Genomic DNA, 23,766 nt, shown 5'->3' with positions numbered 1-23,766 from the left:
TGTAGAAACAAACACATCATTAAGGCATCACTTATCACTTCTGGATAAAAAGCACAAGCTCATAATCCAGAATAGCACTTCCAACAGTAAAAAAAAAAAAATCATGTTCTCCTATCACATTAAAATCCACAGAAAGTTTTGTTTATAACTTGAATGTAAATATGCATATTTACACGTTAACCTTTCCGCTGGAAACAGCAATATTATGGACTTCTATTTTAACCATTTTTACGGGCTTATTTATTACAAACAAACATTTCTACTCACAATATATTAACCAATAGACCAGAGTCACGTGTACTACTTGTGGATTATGTTTTAATGTTTTATTCAGCTGTTTGGACTCTCATTCTGACGGCACCCATTCACTGGCGAGCGAGTGACCTAATGCAAAATTTCCCTAAATCTCAATTTCAGCAAAAGAATTTTAAGGATCTTGTGATCTGAATCTGTCAAGGCAACAAAAACCTCATCATAATTTGAAACAAAAACATTTCCCCACTTGAGTTAACATGTGCAGCCAAAAGCGCGCAGCACCGCCTGTGACAGTAGACAGGTTTGACAGCACCGTGCGCGGGTGAGGAGAGGGCTAGCTGCAGGTGGCACCACGCGCTGCCAGAATCAATTTCACTGTCAGTGCGGAGCAGTGTGAGTACAGGAGGATGCCAAATTGGCAGAGCCCGGGTTCTCCGCGAAGGAAGCTCTGGTGTGGGCAAGATCCCGGGTTCAAAGCAGAGGTGGCCTGAAGGCCTCACACCACAGGTACTTACTCCCAACCATCCGCGGAGAGCCTTGTGACCCGCCAAGAGCTGATGTTTTGTCTCTGGTTGGGCAATTGGCGCACAATTACAGGGAAGGGGCGTCATGAAGGCATGTCGCGCTCACCACTCCTGAAGGCTTTTAAGGTGAAGTGTAGGCAGAAGTTAACCATAACTTGTGTTAAAGTTGCACACTCATTTCGTGTGCGGTTTGGAAAAATAAACAATTTCAGACGGCTATAAAGGCAGCTTGTTTTGCTTGAGCACAGTACTGAGAATCCGGGAAGCTGGAAAGTTGTTGATAATTACAGACGTAAGGCACTGAGCAGTCAAGAATGTGTTTTTGTTTCTATAGGATTGATGATTTATTTTAGAATGTTGTAAAACTAGCTGGTAACTTTACACAACTATGTAATAAATCAAAAAACATTTTTGCTTAAAAAAATATTATATTCTAATATATGATATTCTAATATGTATATATGTGTGTGTGTGTGTGTGTGTATGTATATATATTTGTGTGTGTATGTCTGTGTGTGTTCATGTGTTTATTGTATAAAAATACACACAGACACACACACACACAGTATAATACAAATTAATATATATTTTTACTCTTATGTATATATTTTTTTATACATATTTTACATGTATTTTATAAAAAAAAATTACAGACATTTTTATATAAAATCCAATTGTTTTATAAAAAAATCAATTTAAATACGCATTAAAACATTCATATGTATATCTCACATAAAGTAATTTCATCACATTTTATTACAAATGTATTATTGTTAAGAATGATTTTGGTGTGGGTGGTCTTGATAAAAAAATATATATATTAAATTGCTTTACTAAATTGTTGAAGTACTTTGTTTTGTACTCCTTTACATGTCAGCGTTTTATTAAACGTTTTATTAAATTGATGCAAAAACTGAATAATTAGCTCACGACTGTCTTTGTGTTCAAACAAAACATCCAGAGCAACATCATCACTGCAGTCTCGTTCGGGAACTCTGCGTGAAAACAATCCTAACGGATATCTGTTTTTAAATTAGCCTGTTGATGGAGAAGGAGGCGATGAGATCAACACGTAATTATAATCAGCATTAGCTCGCTCGTCTGCTGCCGGCCAGCCTAATTGTGTTGTGTTGGACGTGCTGCCTTGCGCCTTCGAACAAGCACCAACAATCACGTTACCACAGAAACAAAGAGCCTGCAGATGCCATGGGGCTTCCTCAAAGTCCTCGTTCCCACTGTTAAATATTAAACAGGTGGCGGGAGCATATGCTCACCTGCTCCCCAGTCATGTGATCATTAGTTACGAGCAAACCACCAGATCGAGTGACTGCATTGAGGGCTTTGTGGTTAGTGCAGTTTACATTTAGTGCGCCTTGTGGTTAAAAACCCTTTATGTTAATGTTAATGCGCAGGTGGTTTAAACATCCAGGTAATAGAATGCACTTTTTTTTTCTTCGAAATTTGCAGTTCCGGTTCTGTCCATTTCACTAAATAAACAACATATATAATAAAATAACTAGAAACGAACAAAAATGTATTTACCATAACTTAAATATTTTATTTAGTTTGCCAGAACAATAAATATACTAAAATGTAATCTGTATTGTTTTAGAAAGATAAAAAAAAAATCAATTTAGTTAATTACATTAATATACAGTGAAACAGGTAAAAGTAAGCACCTAGAAGCAGATATAAAGACGAATAAAGCTGAAATTACAATTAACCTCATATCAAAAGAAAAACAATTCCTTGAAATACAAATGTAAAAAATTTAACAAATGTATAATAACTCTCAGTAATCTCAGTATCTCAGTATAGTAAATATATTATAATTTTATGTTTACATGCTTTGTTACATTTCATGCTGTTTAGTAAGTGATAGCTTTAGGTTTTAGAAATAGATCGTATCATTGTTGTCCACTGCTTTCAGTTGAAAGTAGCTAAAACTGGTATCGCATGTAAATATGAATATAAATAATGGCAATATGAGAATAAGGTCTGTCCAAGACTTTGCTATATTAGTCTAAAGTCTTGAAAAAAAAAATGTAAAAGAGGATGGGAAGGTGCTAAATATAGCTACAAGATTGCTTAACTGGAAACACTGAATGTTACAATATTATAATATCATTATCATTACACATGCTTTAGCATTTTCATATTTTTTTTCTCCTCTAAGTGCAATTTCTGGCAACCGCAGCTGCCTTTTTTTAATCTAAATTTAGCATGATTTTGTGTGTTGTTCAGAACGCCGCCTGACAAGTCTTTTAGCTCTTAAAATGCTTATTGTTAAACGACTAATAAGTCACCGCTGACCCAGGGCGAGCGATCTCTTTCATGGACGCATAATTACATTCTCAGCCTCCACGCGATTCTCACAGTCGCTTGAGCGGCGAACTCCCAAAGCTTCTTCTCGCGCGTCACTGAGACGCTCTAATTTCCACCGTCACACTCTCGCTCGCTAATTAAACTATAATTTAAGAGATCGCCAATTCGAACAGTTTCTACGCTCCACGCTGATATAAAAATATATTCGCGCGCAAAATGATTTACAGCATTGCGCTTTCGCGTACGGCTTGTTTACGAAGCGCAAGAAAATAAAAAGGCCATTTTCCAAAGCCTTAAAAGAAACCGAGATCAGCTCTCACTGACTTGTTCGGGCTTTTCTCTGAGGCCCCAGTGATTCGCTTTGATTACTGTGGCGGTGGTCCCCGCTGTATCTTTCGGCGATTCTTTGAAACTCTGAACACATACAAAGGCCATTTTATTTAGGATGCTACGTGCATTTGCACCAACACAATCAAAGCAATTTAGAAGTCACAACAGCCACTGTCTATATTCTGATGGAGCTGAACCCTGTGCGACAGAGCCGGACCCGCCGCACAAATAGAAACTGTACCGAGAATTAAACATGAGGATGAATCAGCTGATCCAACCTCAAGGTCTTTCCCACACCCCCTGCGTTCCTCACAGGAATGCGCCAGAGCTAAGACCCTGCATCCTGCACCCCACTGCTTGCATCTCTGGAACGTGTGGGGTTGCAAAGCCACAATGCATGCTCTGACACGCCGGGGTCACGCAAATAAAGGGCCGAGTCGTGTAAGTAGCTGGTCGATTTTGCATAATTGCGCACTGCGCTGACGGGTTTTGGCTCATTGTGCCCAAAAAATGAACCACCCTCTCTCATTCTACAAGTGGGCCTGGGTTTTGTACATGCTTGAAAGACCGCGATGTAGTCCATGAACTCGAATAATCGAGCTTTTCTTCATCAAACGTGACCGAATTACACACCTCTGTCATGCGCTGTCAATAAGATTTAGGTTTATGTGGCCGATTTAAATATGGAAATGGCCAGAAGCTAGCTAAAAGCCCTATTGCAATGGTAATTTGTAATGAATAATTCTGATTTCATTATAATAACAAATCACTGGCTCGTGAAACCATCCCCGCGACGGGACCGCTGTCTGCGTCGCTTTTCCGATATACTGTATAACCAAGTTTGACAGATCATATTTAACATTTTCAGCTGCGCAGACTACACAAATTAACTTTTTTTTCTACAAAAAGCTTTGCCAGTTGATTCCCATAGCATTGATGCTGATTATAAAAATAAAACAAGAAGAAAGGTTTCACGACGATGTTCTTTATTCCATGCAATACCACCAAATAACGGCAAACTCATGATGACTGGTCAAAACAAATACAATATTCCATTATTTCTAATTACCAGAACCTAATTAGAGGTTCATGGCACACTAACGTCTTTGGAAACACTGGTTGCAGCAATACCTATGGGACCTGAGAGCTTGTTTGTCTCTCACCAGTCTCTCGCTTTATAAATAGATCCAAACAATGGATGAAAAAAACCATTGTCTACTCAGTAAACCGCAAAAGTGTCACAAGCCAGAGAGAGAAAATGACAATGGAGAGTGCCAGAGGAAGAGAGGTCTGGCTCTGAAAAGCTTGTATTCAGCATAAAACAGACATTGTGTTGAAAGACATTGATACTGACATTGATACACTGATCTCTTTGGAAAGCTGACCACAATTAATGAGCAAAGTATGGTTCTTGTTAAAACACAATTACGTCTCGGCCTTTTTTCCCGTCAGCAAATGTTGACCAGACAAACACTGAAAGTTTGACCATTAAATTTTTTTGACTGATAAAGTTTGTGTTTTAAAATGAAATGTAAATGAAATGTTCAGTACACACACTCACACACACACACACACACACACACACACACATATATATATATATATATATATATATATATATATATATATATATATATATATATATATATATATATATATTAGTTATTTATTTATTAATTTACAGTTTTTATACAAATGTATTTTATATTACTTTATATTAATACTGAAATATTTAATTTACAATTCACTATTAACGTAATGACCAAAAATCCATTCTGGTCTGGCACAGAGATATTTTTAATTATTTAAAGTATTATTATTATTATTATTATTATTATTACAACAGATAGTAAAGCTGATTATTAAAATTGTAATGTAAAAATTGTAAATTAAATTTTAAAAGCTCCTAAAAGATCGACTTTGAACTTTAAGGTCGATCAGTTTTCTACATATTTCAATGTTTTGCAATGAGCACGTACAATTTGTAATAATTCAATAGCTTCAGGTTTTATTTTGTGCCCTATTTGTGCAAAGTGCCACTTAAATAAACTTACTCAGAACTGACCGAGTTAACTGAATTGTTCCTAATTGCTTTTTAGTGCCCCGAGGGCCTATTCAAGAAGCCAGTGGTCTAACTGACCATTGATGACCAATGAGGGATGAAGCCAAACAACCGGCAACCCTCCATCTGGAAGAGAGCACTTAACATGCAGCACGCAGAACTGCAGGCAGACTCATACGCTGTATGGTTATTTCCATATGATCACGCAGCGCTCTGAGCAGCACTAGACCAGTCACTTGTTTTCTGTCAGACGGACTGTGTGCTTCAAATGCTAAGCGTTGATTTAAGGCCACACACACTCTGCCCTCTGTTGATGCTTCATGAGTCAACAGGGCCCATGAGAAAGAGTGCCTCACAGACTTTATTTAGACCCTTGAAGAATGTCTGCCTCCCTCCCAGTCAATGCCACAAGTCTTTCTCCACATCCAGTATTCCCAAGGTGAACGTAATGTTTTATGGAGTGTTGGAGAGGACAAGAGGGATGCTTTCCAACACCAGCGCATTACAGGAAAGTCTCGAAAACATGAAGTTAAATGGCATTACCCCATCCTGACCGAACGTAAAAGTTAATATTGTGTATCAGCTTTTTTTAACGTTCACAAGCAGGTCCAGATGGGCATCTGTTGCTTCTGTGGTGATTTTGGAAAATTTAACACAGTTCAATTTAAACACTTACAGTGTTTAAGCGGAGCAGAGAATACTATGTTAAAACAAAAATAAATCAATTAACCAAATGCTTAAAGTGAGCACCACTTTATTTTCAGCCATTGCATGTATTTTCAAGTAAAACAGCATGCTTAATGATAATTAATGTAGCACAGGACTTTATTTTACCAACAGAAAATTGAGATCATGAAAAGCAAAAACGAAGTCAGATAGTATTATTTGGTTCATTTTATTCAATAGCCCACATGGTCCTACATGGAAGCCTGTTTTCATCCTGGAATAACTTTTTTCCTCACTATTCTGAGTTTAGATCTTGCAATTCAGACTTTTTTATTCAAAATTCTGGCTGACGTCCTGCAGGCTGCGGGCGCTTGGCGGCAGATGACTTTCTCACAGGCTTTGTGTCATTATATAATATATTTTTATTATTATTTATGTATTTTTATAATTTTTATTATTTATGTATTTATTTATTATCAAAGCTTCTATACCTAAGTGACATTAAAAATTATGTAAAAATTTAAAAAATGTAAACTTATGAGTTTATTTCACAACTGAGCCTTTTTTTATAGAATTGTGAGATATAAACTCAGAATTACTTTCTCACAATTCTGAGTTCATATCTTGCAATTCTGCATTTTTTTTATGAATTATGCGTGAGTTTACATCTTTCGATTCTGTTGTTCTCTCCATAGGCCCATATATTTGCCACTTTTTCTATCTAGCAAATCTTTTTCACTTGCTATTGCAAGTTTAACTGGCAGTTCATATCAATTCTGTTTATCTCAAAGTCCGCAACTGTCGCATTTCCACATTAATTTTTCACTTCAGAACGAAAGGTCTAATTTGTAAGATAAAAAGTTGCTATTAACTTTTTAAATCAAAGGTTCCCTACCAAAGTAATATTAAAAAACTGCTTCAAAGGAAGAGCAAGTAAAATATCCTAGGTCATCATTATAAATAATTATATTTCGATTAGCTCTTTTTTTTCAGTGATCTCTCACCGCTGTAAGAATCAATGTTCAATATAATAGTTTAACATTATTTAGGCTCTAAAGGAGCCGCCGATGACTCATGAGTGACATCACTCATCAATTAGCTCAGGGTGGACGGTGTACGCACGTGCTTCCCGCGGGGCAGTCGGCGGCAGCTGACTTTCTCACAGGCTTCATGTCATTACGGAGCTATGCGTAACACAAACAATTCCTCGCTCCCAGAGTGTTTATCTCGTGGCACAGAGCGCGGTGTGCCCACACATCAAAGTCTGAGGGAACAGACGCTGCTCAGCGGCAGCAGCTGCGCTCGGATCCTGTCCACACCCTTCCTGTTTGCCGCGGTCTACCTTGGGGCTGTTATTTTCCCAACAGAGCTACGATAAACCCCCTTCGCCTCGCTCCCTCCACCGGCTTCAACGCCACCACCGACCGCTCCGGCCTCGGTCGCCACCGCAGCAGCAACAGTCCGAGCGTGTCCTTGTTTCCATAGTTACAAAAGAGCGGGATTTTGTCTGGAGCACACTGTGTCGCAGATATACCGCGAAAAGCTGCGTTTGCGCACTGCTTTCAAACTTTTAAAAATGCAGGGTATTCCTTTTTTTTTTTTTTTTTTTTTTTTTTTTTTTTTTTTTTTTTTTTTTACAGAAATAATGTCATTTTACTTTTTTAAATTGAGATTTATCCATCATGCGAAAGCTGAATGCATAAGCATTCCATTGTTAGCATATATAGGACAATATTTGGCCGACTTAGAATATGAAAATCTGAAGTTGTTATGAAAATGAAGATCAACGCATATTAGATTTTACATAGTCTATATGTGGTATGGAATTTACAAGGTGTCTTTATGCAGCATTATCTTAATACTGGATTGATTTATGCCATAAAAGAAAAAAAAATTGACCCATACAATGTATTGTTGACTGTTGCTATACGGATATTGTTTACCCATGCTGCTTTTGACAGGTTTTGTAGTCCAGGATCATTAAGGCCTATATACATGCATGCATAGTGACTAGGCTGAGTTTATGGCTACCCAGAGAATGCATGAGCTGGTTAAGCATATTTTAATCTCTTATAATATAATTTTTTTTTTGGGATGAAATTAACTGATGCAAAAATTATATAATATATATATATATGTATACATATATATTAAGGAAAAAATCTGTTTAGTGAATATTGTCCTTAGAAGATCTGCGCTCACTGTGCTCAAACCCACAGAGTTCCAGCCCTGGGTCAAGACCCTCATAACGCCGATTTCTCTGGGAGAGAGAGAGGCCGATTGAGTCTCCAGCTGCCATCACACAAAAACATCTTCACAGGCATGCAGCAGCAGCAGTGCCGTGGTGAGCTACATCAAACAGAGCTAGTCAGGCACCCCTTAGACTTTCAACTTCAGAGCCACATCTAGACTATTCTTTTGACCCCTCTGTCTCCAAGACCACCACACAGGGTCAGAGAGCACTGTACGCTGTCCTATAGAGATTTTTAATGTGTGGTTCCAAACAGTATTTCGGTGTTCCATTAAAAGGTGCAGTAAAATTGTTCATTTTTATTAATAATAATAAATAATAATAAATAGTACCTTTTGATAAATGATTAATATTCGAGTAATAATATTTTTGTGTAAATACATTTAAGCTACATGTTAATAAAGTGCGAAACAATCTACCAACATCAATGCACAGACATTTAAGACTGAATCCAAGTAAATCCGTATTTATGTTTTATGATGAGAAAAGCAGATATGTTTATATATAAATGTATTCAGCAATTTACTGAATGCACATTTATTGGAGGCCCCGTGGTCACAATAAAAACGCAGTTGCAGGAATACAATATTTTAGATGTTTTTTGTTTTTTCCAGTTGTTATTATTTCAATTGCACATTCCCGTGTAGTTTATCTTCTAACTTGGCAGACAAGATGGCAAAACAATCAGGATAATGTATTTCTTGGGCACCAGTGAGATCGACTAATGGAACAGGAATACATTTATTATAGACAACCTTGGAATGTAATGGATTTTTGTTTGGCTTAAAGTTTCAGCAACAAATATTATGTGTAATATATTTACAAATATTAAATGAAATATTTCTGTATTATCAGTGAAATGCATTTCTGGTGTTTTGTAATGTAGCATTTTATTTTTATAACAAAAATAACAATTTTGCGAATTTATCGTATTTTAATTTAAATGCAGAAAATCAGAGGTTCCTTGTACAAGTGGTGTGACGTCACACCGACTCTCTCATATCTTGTTTTCTGGTCTATAATTCATACATGAAAGACCTGACCAGCACCTGTCATGCAAAACACCGCAAGCTTTAATTATGTCTGGTACGTGTTTTATAACTTTGATATCCAGCTAGTTTAGCTTCTGAGGGGTTTGGGGGGTTTTAGAGAGAACTGAATGAATGTTTGAGTGTAACAGGACGTGTCGGCTTGTCTGTCAGGATGTGAGTTCTCAGAGGTCTAGAAGCATCTACTATAATCCAAAGTAAACACTCAGACTGAAAGAAAGAGAGAGCCTTACTATATAAGCAGCTCAGACAGTGAGAGCGTGTCAAGGGTTTGCTTCCCCTGCTTGTCTCATTTATCTTATCAGATTCACAAAGAAGTGTTAAGGGTTGCAGGGATTCCCTAAACTTCCTTTAAACATGTCAAGGAATGGTTCACACAGAAAAAAAGTGATTTTACTATGAAGAAAGTCAAAGAATTGTTACTGAAATTATGCTCTGTTTATCACACAAAGATATAGCTTGGATTGCATAATGACTAATGGTGCTTTTATTGTGCTTTTGTCTATTCATAGATTATATATATATATATATATATATATATATATATATATATATATATATATATATATATACAGTATATATTATTCCAGTGCCTTCAGTGACACATGATTCTCCAGAAATCATACTAATATGCTCCAGAAACATTCTTACTAGCCATTGATCATTCCTCAGCATGGTCTTTGCCAGGTGCCTGTCAGCGCCGACTAGTTAGTCTTACTGACCCTCTCTGAAAGCCAGTTCTCTGATCTCTGACCGAACATCAACCTCTGCTGCATCAAATCCACAGTGGCCAGAGTAGCTTGACCTGTAATGCAGCCTGACCACTATATTACAGGAAGAAAGAGAGTGTGACTAAACAATGAAAGCCACAGCTGTTCTGTACAGTAACACCACACTTCCATCCAGGACAGCTCTGGTTTGATGAATGAGGCTGAACCGTCTTTATTCACATTAACATTCATGAGTGAATCCTGCAGATACTCTTTCTATGTGGTTTTTCTATGGCTAGTTTTTACAGATATGACCCTGGACCACAAAAAAGTCATTTTTTTTAAATTGAGATTTAAACATAAATAAGCTTTCCATTGATAAAATTGACAAATATACCTATATCACTTTGTGGTGTAGTGTTATAGATCACTAAAATTATCATGTTGCCTCTTCCAGCAATGATCTATGATTCATAGTTTAAACACAAGAGTTATAATATTCTCAATTAAGTCCCTAAAATTCAGCTCACTGTCTTCCTTTTTATGAGTTTTGTACTTGTAACAGTTGACCTCATCTGCAGCACGTACTGCGTTTACACAAATATTCACCAGCAACTAAAGTGCACGTTAAAAAATAGATTAGCAATAATAAAGTTCTCATAAAGAACCGTGTTTATTCATTAAACAGTATACAGTGCACATATAAGCAAACAATCAGCCCTAACCCACACAGTATTTACATCACAACCCAGTGGCGTGTGGCAGACTGCTGAAGTGAAAAGTCAAGTCTCTTGATTTAAGGATAGTTTAGTTCTCGCATTAATGCATTCTAGTCTTTTTTTTATGTTTTTAAGATAATGTTTGCTCACCGGGGCAGTATTTATCTTATCAAAAATACAGTAAAAATAACATAGTGAAATTGTATTTCAGTTTAAAATATGTATTTTAATATATTTCATAATGTTTATCCCAAAACTTGAGCTCAGCAGCCGTTACTCCAGTCTTTAGTGTCGTATGATTCCTCAGAAATCAATGCTGATTTGGTGTTATCAGTGTCGAAAACAGCTGCTTAATGCTTTTTTTGTGAAAACCAGGATTTTTTTAAGGATTCTATACGGCTGATCACTTTGTCAGCCATCATTTTATACGTAGCCTTATTTCAGACTGTGTATTTACAAAATATAGTGCACATGGAAGCAAACAAAAAGCCTACACAATATTTACACCAGAACCAGCTTAGGCCCTTACATGAAATGCTTTCTCTCATGTCAGTATATGCCAGTACAAGCATTTTGCGCAAACTGATATTGTATATAATTGAAATACAAAAAATATGCAATCCTATCTCTCACTATTTTTAGACAAATCTTTTGTGTGTTCTATTGAAGAAACTAAAGGGTGGGTTTATAATGACAGAAATATTTATTTTCAGCTGAACTTTTCCTTTCAATTTATATTCATGAACAGCCAATTTTATTGAACTTTCATTGACTGTCTGTTCCACCCAAGAGCGTTTTCAGCTTTAAAAGACAGCGTCGAGTCCTTTTTCAGGCAGTGGGAAAGACACCAGCAGAGGATCTGTGAGCTGTCGCGGACACCTCTCGCTCTGCCTTTCTCCCGGTGTGAATGTAGCAAGATTCCTGCAGCTGATCGTGGCTCTTCTGATGACAGGTATTTTCCAGGCTCAGACCCTCAGTCCAGGTTTTCCCCCGCAGGGTGTATGAAGAATTAGCAGACGTGTTGCTGATCTGGGGTCTGCGTATGGTCAGCTGGTGGCCCTCACTCGGCCTGATAAGACGAGCTGAGCCTGCTGTTGTCACATTCTCCTCCAGATTCAACAGTGCTGTCTCGGGTGATAGCAGTAAGACCAGAGGGCTTGGGGTCAAGCATGTGCGCTAGCGTTTTTCAACTGCTCGCACTGATAAATAAGAGTGTCTGGACTTACAAACAATGATGGAGGGCCAGCCAATCGGCCCTAAAATAAACCTCGCACATATTTAGGCTTCTTCAAAATTAGTCTGAAATTTGTGAATCTTGTTTGAAACTCGTTCCCACCAAACTCGTTCCCAACACTTTAAAAATCTGTGACTATATGATCTATCTTCACGTTGGCTGTGGAAGCATATGCCTTCCAAATCATAAAAACAATTTATCTTTTGACATGCAATGTTTGACACTTTTTGATTTAGCTTTTTTGTGCTTTCCCAAGCACAAATTAGCTGCTCTTTTAGAAATCTTTCTTTTAACGGCTCATTTTCAGATACTATCAGATACAAATAAATCTTAGTTGCTCATTTCTATTGCATTGAAATTAAATTGTTGCTACGTAATTGTCCAAACAGCAGAGATGTGTTTTAACTTTTGAAACAAACTTTTATATCTAAATGGGTGATTACACTGTGTTCAGATCATCAAAAATCTGTTTACCTGAGACCATGATTCCTTGATTTTCCTGTTACTAACAAAATAAAGACATACTCAAAGTGCGTTAAATTTCTCTTAACCATGAATAACTTCATTACCACTTATATAAGTCCATCATTCTGTTGCACACCCATTGCCATTTCACAATCATGGGGAGTGGAAGGATGCTTGCTGATAAAGAACCAGAGGGTGCAGCCCAAAACAACAATATGCAGCATTGTTTATCACCAGGCAATGACACCATATCAATGTTGTGGCTCTGTGGGGTCTTACCCTGGTGGAGATTAGCAGAAAACACTTTCCTGGATCTCAACCTTGTGCTTCCTCAGGGCCTGTGATACCCAAACTAAGCATAAGGAGAAAGCCCCGTCTTAAAACTCAGGGGAAGATCGGTTAATGGCTGTGGCTATCGCCTGGAGGCCAGACTTGAGTTTACGGTGTTATTAATTTTTAGGTGTTTTCCACGGCACGAGATAAACTCTGTACACAAGCTGGTGTTTAGAAAAACACAAGATAAATGTTAACAGTGGTAACGTATTTCAAGAGGATTATATATAAATTTTGATATATACAAATATACATATATCTGACGAGCCAGTAAAGATTAGCACAGGTGTCCCAAGAGGACACCCTTCCTTTCTTCTGTTTGTTTTTGGTGTTGAAGAGAAGATTATCTTGCTGGCCTTCACTGACTGGTGCCACGTGTGAAAGCGTATCTCTTTCTCGGACTGCGGTTATATCCTGCCGTCTAGAGTAGTGATTTCACAGTGGTCGGGTCACTTAATGTGTATCTGATGACTTCCTCTTTCTTGTCTGTTAATTACTTTAACACATTTGCCTTTGGAGTCTGCTCCAGGGCAGCTGCTTCCCTCCAAGCAGAGCGAGTCAGAAGCCACTGATATGGGAGCAGAGCCAGACTGCTTATGCAATTGGATTAAAGAGTTAAGAATTTCTGTGTCAAACAGAAACGTCAGTGCATTTCTTAAGTATTGTCTTTTCATAAATTACGGCAGTGAGAGAAATGAGAGTAATGTGTTTAAGGATGAATATTTAAAGGGTTACTCCACCCCAAAATGTTACCCTTAATCACTTACCCCAATGTTTTTCCTAACCTGTGAAAGCTTTGTTCATCTCTGGAACATAGTTGAAGATATTTTGAATGAAAACCAGCATCCTGATATCTAAAATTGTGTTCCAAGGACAAAGAAAGCTTTTATGCTGATTAATGACAAAATTTTCATTTTGGGGTGGATTTTCCCTTCAATCTGGGTTGTGTAATGTTCAGAATTTAAATTAGAATGCCATTTAATTTCAAATGCAAAAATCTGGAATTGAATTTGAATTGAGGTAGCAAAGAAGATGAGGAATTGCAGTTTGAATCTGAATGCAAGTAGAAATAAAATTAGCTGAAATTCATAGAAAAGACTTACATCATTTCACTGTTATTTTCAATTCAGTTTCTTGTGGGGTGTGAACAATTCAATTCAAAATCATGAATTTCAAAAGAAAGCCGATTTTCCAAATGCTTTTGTCAAAAGTACATATTTACAAAGAAACATTTATTTAACCATTACGGATGAGTTTGCTAAACAATTACTACTATTATTTCAATTACAATCTACAATACCTTCTGTGGTATGTTTAAACATTTGAACCAAATGCTTAAAATTTATACAAACTAAAAACATGCAAAATGTTCACTTGTTCATTTAGCTCTATAACTTTGTCTAAACAGCTGACAATGCATCAAAATCAATAGGTTCCAACAGTGGAAGCAAAGCCATTGTGCAAATAACGTAGGTGCCACAGTAAATAAAAGGTAAGCTTAACAATTGGCTAATGATGTTTGAACAATATGAGCTGAATGCAGAAGGGGAAACCCATGGCTTCCTCAAACTCATGTATCCTGACAGGAAGCTCGGGTCATAAGTCAGGAAGTAGAGAAGGGGCACCTGTCTGTGTGTGTTCTCACCCCATATATGCCATTATTGTATTTCAAACCCTCACCATGCACTACAGCAGAGTTTAAAATGTCTTTTAAAGATTGATAAACATGTTTACATGATTGTCCGTTCCCTTGATAACCATGCAAAATGACCGCATTGATATTGTTCTGAAGCTGACATAATTCTGACAGGCGCTTTGTGTCGAGCCAAACGCCACTTGCAGTGCAGATTAGTGTATTTGTGAGCGTAGCATGCGGGTTGATGGGTGCTGAAGCCAAATGCCGGACGCAGTTCGATGGAAAGCTGTGACAGAAATACTGCCCAGAATCTGAGAATGGCAGGAAGGGCCCTATTATTCTGACCCATTCTCTTCAACGTTGGCCCATACGACGCCTGGAGCCTGTCTGCCATGAACTCGCTTCCCAGGATTTCCGACTCACGGCCGGCGCTCCGACTAAAAGCCAAATATTTCACTCCAGAGACGCACAAGGCTTCCTGATATAGGATGCACTTGCTTGTCTCTCTGTGACCTTAAACACTAATAAAGCGCCTATAATATGACTTTGGAGTCAAAAGTCCACAATCCTAGGATATAGTCGGTTTGTGGCTGTTCGCTCTTCCACTGACAGGAAAAATAAACAGATGCCCGTTTGTTTTGGACAGATTGGATAACAATGAGAAAGAAGTAGATTATTTACTCAGGACTTAATTGTTTCAGGTTGGCGCTGAAATGAAACCTCCTCGTGCTTAAACCCAGAAAGTCATCAAAGAAAATTTATCAGGTTAGATATAGTCTTAAAATCTTGGTTGGTCTTTGATCAAGCAAGAAAATTAAAGTTATCAGTAGATAACCAGTTTATTTTTGATTAGCAACACTTTTCATTCATTCCGACTTCATTCACTAATCACAAGAACATCCCTTGAGTAACTGAAATAACGACGGAGCTAGATTATGATCTCAGTAACTTCCTAGATTCTTGTACGTCTTTTGTTGCAGATGTTGTGTAGAAGCTGCTTATAAAAGAGTTTAAACCAGCATAAGGTGGTCAGGCTGGTCTGTTTTGCATGTTTTAGGAAGGTTTTGAGCGCTTGCCAGATGTTCAGACCAGACTTGAAGACCAGAAAACTTCAATCTGGTTTAACACTATATCTGTACAGTAAATCCTGCTTCTCTGGTGACTTTACTGAAGAGCAATGAATGCCCATGTTTTCCTAACCATTTTACTTGCACTGCACTTGAATTTAACAGGACAAATATTTGTTTGCCCTGAATCCAAAGCAGGTCAGTATACTCTCAAGGAAGAGTCCGGGCTGAGGAAGCTGGTGCCCAGGCAACAGTGTCTGTTGCCATGAAGCAGTTAACTTGGTTTTAAAAAGGCAGTTTGCGAGTGACTAAGGGCAGCCTTGTGTTCAGAGAAGGGCTTGAGATTGTGGCTGTTGCTGTTGTTTTCATTGTGTGCTTGGGACTCGGGGAGGGTAAGAACAATAATGCATGTAATGCTGATTTTGGAACGGGTCCACCCAGCTTTTCCCAGGCTGGCCAGCCTTGGGAACCACTGATAGCATGGCACATCAGGGCTGGGCCCCTCTCGCCGGGCCCAGAGGCAGGGCCGCCCGCCTTCTCCAAGCAAGCATGTTTGGGATGAAAGGAATCCTTCCTCCTGCCTGGGAATAGAAGAAACACACACAAACATGGACAAACGCCTGCTCTAAGTTGTGTCCCAGGGTTGGCCCCACTTTGGCCGCATGCTATGAGAAGTCTCAGAGGTGACACTGACGAGCTTGTAGCTCCACGCTGCCCGACAGCAGACTTGGCGGAGGCAATATTCCGGTTTTTGTTTTGTAGTTCTGCCCTGATATCTGACTGATATCACTGGCACTTGTTTTCCATCAGCCAAGGATGAAACACAAAAACAAACAGAATTGGAGTAAAAGCTGCTTTTCACAATACATTACTGGTCAATAGTTTGGAATAATTCTGTTTAATATTCAATTTTAATATTTAATTTTTTTTTTTTGAATTCCTTTTTCCAGTGTTACATGGTCCTTAATTTTTATATGCTTAAAGTTATTATGAATTGTGATATTTTACAATGTTACTGTTTGTTAATATTGCTCAAATAAATGCATCCCCTTGTGCAAAAAATACATATTTCAAAATAAATAATAATAAATAAAAAATTACATTATTCCATTCCTATTGTATTAATATAACATGCAGTTGTCTATGTTTATTTATTTTGTCTTTTTTACTTGTTTTGTATTTGTTTGTGACTCTGTAACATATCCTGCCTCTACAGATGAAAGCATTTTTGTAGAGTTTATTTTGAATTTTCATTCATATTTTTCATATGCAACAAAAATGATCAAAACAAAATCATTACGGCTCCGCGTTTGTCTGCTCTCCTGTTAGTATTTTCAATATACTGTTTTTATTTATCCTAAAAAGAACTTTGAAAATTCTTGAGTGGGCATATCCATCAACAGGGGAAAACGAGGGAAAGTCCGGGTCTGTGAAGCCGGACAGACTGCTTTAATTAGCCCTTATATACTTTAGGTCACACCTGGGAGAGCTGCAGCCTGCCCTGGGCTATGAGTATCTGTTGACAGCTTGATTGGAGCTATCTGTAGTGAGGACTGGATCTGGTACAGGGTGTTAAAGGCAACGGGTGATACAGAGACCCGTCAGTAGTACAGAGGTTTGTGTTTTTATATTAGTCACTATATTAAGTGATAATAACATTTTTGGAAAATTAAACACAAATTATTGTTTTTTTGTTTGTTTGTTTTTCATGAAATGTCAAAGCAATACTTCTGCTTTAAACCAACTGATCTGAGCACTTAATCAGATTTGGAAAAATAGAAAATGTCTAAATTTCTTTGGCCTTGAACTGTGAATCTTTTTTTATAATTTAAAACCTAGAAAAGTTAAACTAACTTTCTTTAAACATCATTTGCCTTAGTATTTTAAGTAAAAGAATGAATTACATCTTTATGTATGTATATATATTTTATATATATATATATTAATTACAGAAAATATATGTTCTGGTATGGGCTGGCCATTCTGTTGATATGACATAAAATCAAAATTTTATTGTGAAATCCAAGGATATTTATACATATAATTAAGTATAATGCTTATATGATAATACTACTAATAGTCATTTAGATTTTTTTAATGTCTACTGTTTATATAAATATTTGATTGTAAGTTATATTCATTTATAATTAATAAATAATTTTATTATACAAATGTATACCTTCTTGCATTTATTTTGGATCCTGTTGGTTGTTGTCAAAAATGTCTTGGTTATGCACAGCTTATTATTTTTAAATTCAGTTACATTTGTTTAATTTTAAGTGTATATGATAATTCTTTGAGTAAATGAATGAATGCATTTGTGCTGTAATGCTGCAGTAACGATATACGCGAAAGGTCATATAAACTGCCCTTTTCCACAATGCCAGCTTGATAATTCTAAGGTTTTCTATCATGTTAGTTAAATTAGGCATACAACAAACAAACAATGTGAAGAATAGGGTTACGAGCTGTGGCAGCAGTGGTGGGGGTGACGCTTGGCTCGCGGTAACCTCCCAGTGGCAGCGGCCCTGCCGGCCCTCCCTGTGTTCCTGGCCGTCTCTCACATGGTGATTGGGTTTCAGCGCAGGGCTCAGAGCTGTGGGAACGAGTCATCACACTGGCGGCCTGCCTGGGAGACTGTGCTACGCTCCACCAGGGGGAAGGCACATGACAAGGGGGGGTTTTGTGAGCCCAAACAATGTGCCGTCTTCACTGTTTAACCCAGGAAACTCGCTACAGCTGGAGCCTCCAAATAGATGAGAAGGCCATGTGTGAAAGTGTGTCTGCCTGTGTGTATGCGCATATTCCAGAACAACTTTGAACACTTTTATAACCCTGATGTAATGTACTGAATCAATTTAAATGACTTTCGGTTTATCCATTATATTACACGATGCGCTCATTTTCCCATACATAATAAAGCAAAGCTTACATTTACCAATAAAGTGTCTTATTAAATGAAAGTTAGTTTGGGGGTCGTTATTTTTTGCTATTTGCATATGTTGAGGTTACCCTCGTTGATTTACCATAGCTTTTGTGGTTGCTGTTAACAAGCATTGTCATAAACACAAGGTTAAAATAAGTTTTGTTTTTTCGTTTTTTAAACGTGTAGGGAACCTTAAAGAAAAAAAAAACGTTTAGCAGTAACTAGCATAACTAGCCTACTCGATGGCGTACAGAAATCACGTGAGGTAAAACCAATTGTATTAAACGTTAAACTGACTAAAACTTCTTTGCTAAATATTTCCTTGCTTTTCGCGTTGATATAATTCTAAACGAAATGAAATATAACAAATATCTAAATAGTTAGATATTTGAAGGCTCAGCCGATTTGGCACGCGTGAGATGAACTTCAAAAAAAACGCCGACAGAAACGTCGCGCTTAAAATACTTCGCACGCTGAATAAACCTGCCTACTTTTTTGGCAAGCCGTTCTACATCCTCATCTCAGCCCTGCCAGAAACCCTTTACCTAGATTTCCTGCCTATCTGCGCGCTGTCCGAGCTCTGTCGGGCTCCGAAACACCGTCGCCTTTCTTGTGCGAAGTGTTTCTCACGCTTCTGGGGCCCTCGGGTGCAGAACGCGAGTGCTGAAGCTGGGCAGAGTCAATTATCAGGGGAATGAAGTTTGAGACCTCCATTCGGCGGCTCGGGGCGTGTTTTCTTTTTTTCTTTCGGTGGGTGTTCCCAAAGCAGGACGTGGGCGTGAATGTGAGACTGAGGCTCCAGCGGTTCGTGGGAAAGACGCTCAGAGGGTTTAGTGACTGTACCTGTGCGCACTGCATCATGAAGCGGCCTTGTGAGGACAGCACGTCCGACAGCGATATGGACGAAACTATTGATGTGGGCAGCGAGAACAACTACTCTGGGTGAGCGTGCATGGGAACCACAGCTTGTTTGTTGTTCTGTTACTGAGGATTCACTTTTAGATGTTATCTAAAGATGATCTAAAGCTTTCTTTTTTTCTTTTGATGAATGTAGCCTGTAAAACGCACATGGTAATTGCATTTATTATTACTGAGCGTTACATCATTAATAAGGTAGCTTACATTTTTGATGGCTATTCTTAGAAATTAATAAACGCCTAAACATTATGTGATGCTTAACAGGTCTGTTACGTGCATCAGAGAAATTAAAACAACATTTTTCTTACGTCATGACTGTACTGTTCTAATGTATTTAAATTTAGCCATTTATATACTTTTTAGACTTAAAAAATATGGTAGCATTCGATTTAAGTAATATTTAATGTGGCTAAATTAAACTGACTACATTCGATTTTACCACCAGTCATTTTTTATGGGTTACATAGAGTGGCATTTTTATTTTTAATTTATAATTACATGTCACTAATGCTTACATGTTACATGTTACATGTTACATAACTGTCTGATTATTGATCATTTAAGCATTATATTAAGGAATTTTGTTTGTTAATAGCTTAAAACTGAAAGTTATAAAGAAGTGTTAATAATTATCACCGTGAGGCATTTAACCTAAAAAATATTTTATGCAGTAACACAAAAATAACTGGTTTGGTTATTTAAAAATCACAAATATAATTTAACACGCTTGATTAATAAAAAGTGGTTTTGGCTAACATCTATAAACACTTCATACTGTGCGCTGATAAGTTTTCGTTCCCTTTTCCTCTTAAAGTCAAAGCAACGGTTCGTTTATAAGATGTGGCTCACCTACCACAACATCTCAAGTCATGGCCAGAAAGAAGCGGAGAGGGGTAATTCTGTGCTTTTTTTATATTTGTTAAAATCTTTTACATCATTTATTAAAACCACTAATACACTGCGCTCTATTAATTATTCCACGTATTGCAGATCATTGAGAAAAGACGAAGGGACCGAATAAACAACAGTTTATCAGAGTTGCGTCGTCTGGTGCCAACAGCATTTGAGAAACAGGTGAGTTCATATTTCTGCTTCAGTCCTTGCGTGCTTTATACATATGCTTTATGAAAGTATTAGCTCCGATCGTTATAATGAATTAAAATTAAATGGAAGAGGATGTAGATAGAAAGCTATCATATTAAAAACCCTTCACATATCCTATTGCTTCTCCCAAGGGATCTGCCAAGTTAGAGAAGGCGGAAATATTGCAGATGACAGTGGATCACTTGAAGATGCTCCAGGCCACGGGAGGAAAAGGTAGTCTGCCGGTTATTGGCTCCCGTTTTGCACACCGCCTAACGCTGTAGTGAAATTTGAGCACGGAGTTCCCTTTTGACCAGATTAAAGTGGAAATCAATGTTAATGGTAGGATTGAACTCGTGGGAAAGTGCCGGCAGGACAAAAGAAGCACTTGACCCTGGGATTGTGTTTGCTTTCATAAATCCATGGGAGGGGAGAGGGGCCACATTCACAGGCTGCCCTGTTGGGGGTTTGTTAGGGCTTTCCAATGAGTGTTAAAACCGAAGCACTGGGGAGACAAAACAAACATACAAACAGGTCAGGTCACAATCCCGCTTAGCTTTAGCCTCTCGAGCACAGTGGGGTTGCATTTGACTCGTCATGATTAAAGCTTCGATTCGTGTCACCTTCGTTTTTTTTAGCGCTTGAATAGTTTCACAGCAGCTTCGCTTTGTAATAAGCAGGAAAAAGTATCAGTGTCGGTGATGCAAACTTGATCAAATATATAATTCAACTTCTTCTGGAAGTCAGCTCTGCGGAGACAAACATGTCATTATTCCGCTAATCAGTTCATTAAATTCATTAAAATCGTTTGTAAATTATGAAATTTCTTAAATTCATCTATAATGCAACTCTACACAAGGCAATAGTGTCTTTATTTAGTTTAACTAAATCACGGTGTAAAGTTTATCAATTATGAAATGAGTTCAATTTAGCTCAACTCAGTTGTTGATTCATTTCAGTTCAATAACAGTGCCACTGTTGCAGAATCGATAAATTATGAAACTGTTGATTCAGCTATAAAGTAGCTCTACACGATAGGGTAAAACTTTGTTGTAAGGTGTCCTTGTTATAGTGTGATTACACGTTTAAGTACTGAGTAATATCAATTAACTATATACTGTATGGTTGGATTAGGATTAGGGTGTGATTTAAGATTACTTGCATACAATAATAAATAATGTATTAATATTGTTACAGTAATTATATGTAACGTGTAACAGGAACACCTTAAATTAAAAAACGTTTCCATTCTGCTCAATTCAGTTCAAGTTTTGTTTGGTCAGTGCAGACAAATCAATAATGTAGTAAGCCTGAATATTGAATTGTCTACATCAGGAACTCAAATGGAGAAAAAAAAAAACTTGAGAGAGACGTGTGGTGTTCACATTTTAACCGTTCTCTCTCTTTCGCTCTCTCAGGGTACTTTGATGCTCATTCTCTGGCCATGGACTTCATGAGCATCGGTTTTCGGGAGTGCCTAACCGAAGTAGCGAGGTATCTGAGCTCCGTTGAAGGTCTGGACTCCAGCGACCCCCTCCGCGTCCGCTTGGTTTCTCACCTCAGCAGCTGCGCCTCGCAGAGGGAAGCGGCCGCCATGACCACATCAATGGCCCATCACCAGCAGGCCCTCCACCCGCATCACTGGGCCGCCGCTTTACATCCTATCCCAGCGGCGTTCCTGCAACAAAGCGGACTTCCATCCTCGGAGAGTTCCTCAAGCAGGTTGTCTGAAGTTCCTCAGAGGGGTGCAGCCCTGCTGACCTCCTCCTTCACCCACAGTGACTCCGCGCTCAGAGCGCCCTCTACTGGCAGCGTCGCTCCGTGCGTACCTCCGCTGTCCACCTCGCTGCTTTCAATATCGGCGACAGTTCACGCGGCGGCCGCTGCTGCAGCGGCGCAAACCTTCCCTCTAACATTTCCCGGAGGATTCCCACTTTTCAGCCCCAGCATAACGGCATCTACGGTGGCTTCTTCCTCCGTGAGCTCTTCCGTTTCCACATCCACCACATCCCAACAGAGCAGCGGAAGCAACAGTAAACCATACCGACCGTGGGGGACTGAAGTGGGAGCATTTTAAGTGTTGGATTTGCTCTTGTTGCATCTGGACGTCTTCCACACTTTGTACATAAAGGAAAGAAAACAGCTATTGTGCCTCTTTTGGTCAGCACTTTGGGTTTTTTTCTTTACACTTGTGATCATATGCAACATCAAACATAAGCCAACTTTCTGGGAGGGAAAAAAAGACTGACTTTACACTTTGAGCTGCGTGGAAACCTGTAACAATGAAGAACGATTCTCATTTTCGAAGAAAAAAGTCAGTTACTGTTCATGTAAAGGGTTGTACTGTGTGACAGTGCCTGCTAAAATGCTGCATTTGTGATTTTCACAGACACACAGTACAGCTTTAGAGTAAACCAGGACAGCTTGTTGAAATACAAACCAAAGGTTTTGCAGATAATCACTAAAGTGAGGTGTGAATCAGTTTTGTAATCTATGATTTAACAATCCAGTTTGTAAATCTGTATATGTGTAAGATTGTAACTAGAGTTTATATTGAAATTAGACAGATGAGTTGGTATGATGCACTTCAATCACTACTGTTTTTTTTTCGGGGGGAGACGGGATCTTCTCCGACTTACAATAGGCCTACTGAATTTTTAAAAAATAACATTCACTAATACTCATATGTGAGATTTTCTACTACTGTAACTTTGTTACCTTTTTAATAACCCTACCACGCTCTGTAAGATGTAACCTTTTTCTATGCAAAAAGAAAAAAAAAAAACAGATGTCCCTGAAGAAACTGCGTGTTTTTTCATTCTGACACATATGCCATAAAACCATCATTCCATTTGCTTTCACCACAACAGATCGTGGAATGTTATGAGAGAAAGTAATTGTTTTCCCATAGCATTATTTGAGTTCTTGAAATTGTATGGTGGAAAAAAAATATTTGTGTTCTTTTATGTGTTTTTCTAATAATGCAAAAGACGCCAATGAAGTGAAACAAACAACTGCAATTAGAAGTGCCACTTCAAGAGTTATAAATCTGTCAACGAACTTTAAAGTAAGCTACAAACACATTTATTAAATAAAACACAACACACGCCAACATTCAACATCATTGCATGTTCACCAGCGATTTTGAATGTTCGGTTTTGTTTCAATGTCATATTTCATGCTGCAATGATTTCAGTTATCACTGTCAAACAT

The 23,766-nt window shown here is 38.0% G+C and overlaps 1 protein-coding gene across 1 annotated transcript; it reads left to right on the top strand.

Annotated features, from left to right (window-relative positions):
• The first annotated feature begins 19,128 nt into the window (after positions 1–19,128).
• hey2 (hes-related family bHLH transcription factor with YRPW motif 2) lies at positions 19,129–23,352 on the top strand. Its single transcript, XM_043218711.1, has 5 exons — positions 19,129–19,494; positions 20,285–20,363; positions 20,461–20,544; positions 20,706–20,787; positions 21,972–23,352. Exons 1-5 carry the CDS (start codon positions 19,247–19,249, stop codon positions 22,628–22,630), a joined length of 1,152 nt encoding a protein of 383 aa, XP_043074646.1. The 5' UTR covers positions 19,129–19,246; the 3' UTR covers positions 22,631–23,352.
• The last annotated feature ends 414 nt before the right edge of the window (positions 23,353–23,766 follow it).

The sequence above is a fragment of the Puntigrus tetrazona genome, chromosome 20 (genome assembly GCF_018831695.1).
Source record: "Puntigrus tetrazona isolate hp1 chromosome 20, ASM1883169v1, whole genome shotgun sequence".
In the NCBI taxonomy this organism is placed as follows: domain Eukaryota; kingdom Metazoa; phylum Chordata; class Actinopteri; order Cypriniformes; family Cyprinidae; genus Puntigrus; species Puntigrus tetrazona.
The sequence above is the reverse complement of the archived record's forward strand: the minus strand, read 5'-3'. Positions and strand labels throughout refer to the sequence as shown.

Coding starts and splice junctions, on each gene's coding strand:
- hey2 (XM_043218711.1), top strand. CDS start 19,247: ATGAAGTTTGAGACCTCCATTCGGCGGCTCGGGGCGTGTTTTCTTTTT. Junction 20,545..20,705: donor CAACAGCATTTGAGAAACAG/GTGAGTTCATAT, acceptor GCTTCTCCCAAG/GGATCTGCCAAGTTAGAGAA. Junction 20,788..21,971: donor CCAGGCCACGGGAGGAAAAG/GTAGTCTGCCGG, acceptor TCGCTCTCTCAG/GGTACTTTGATGCTCATTCT.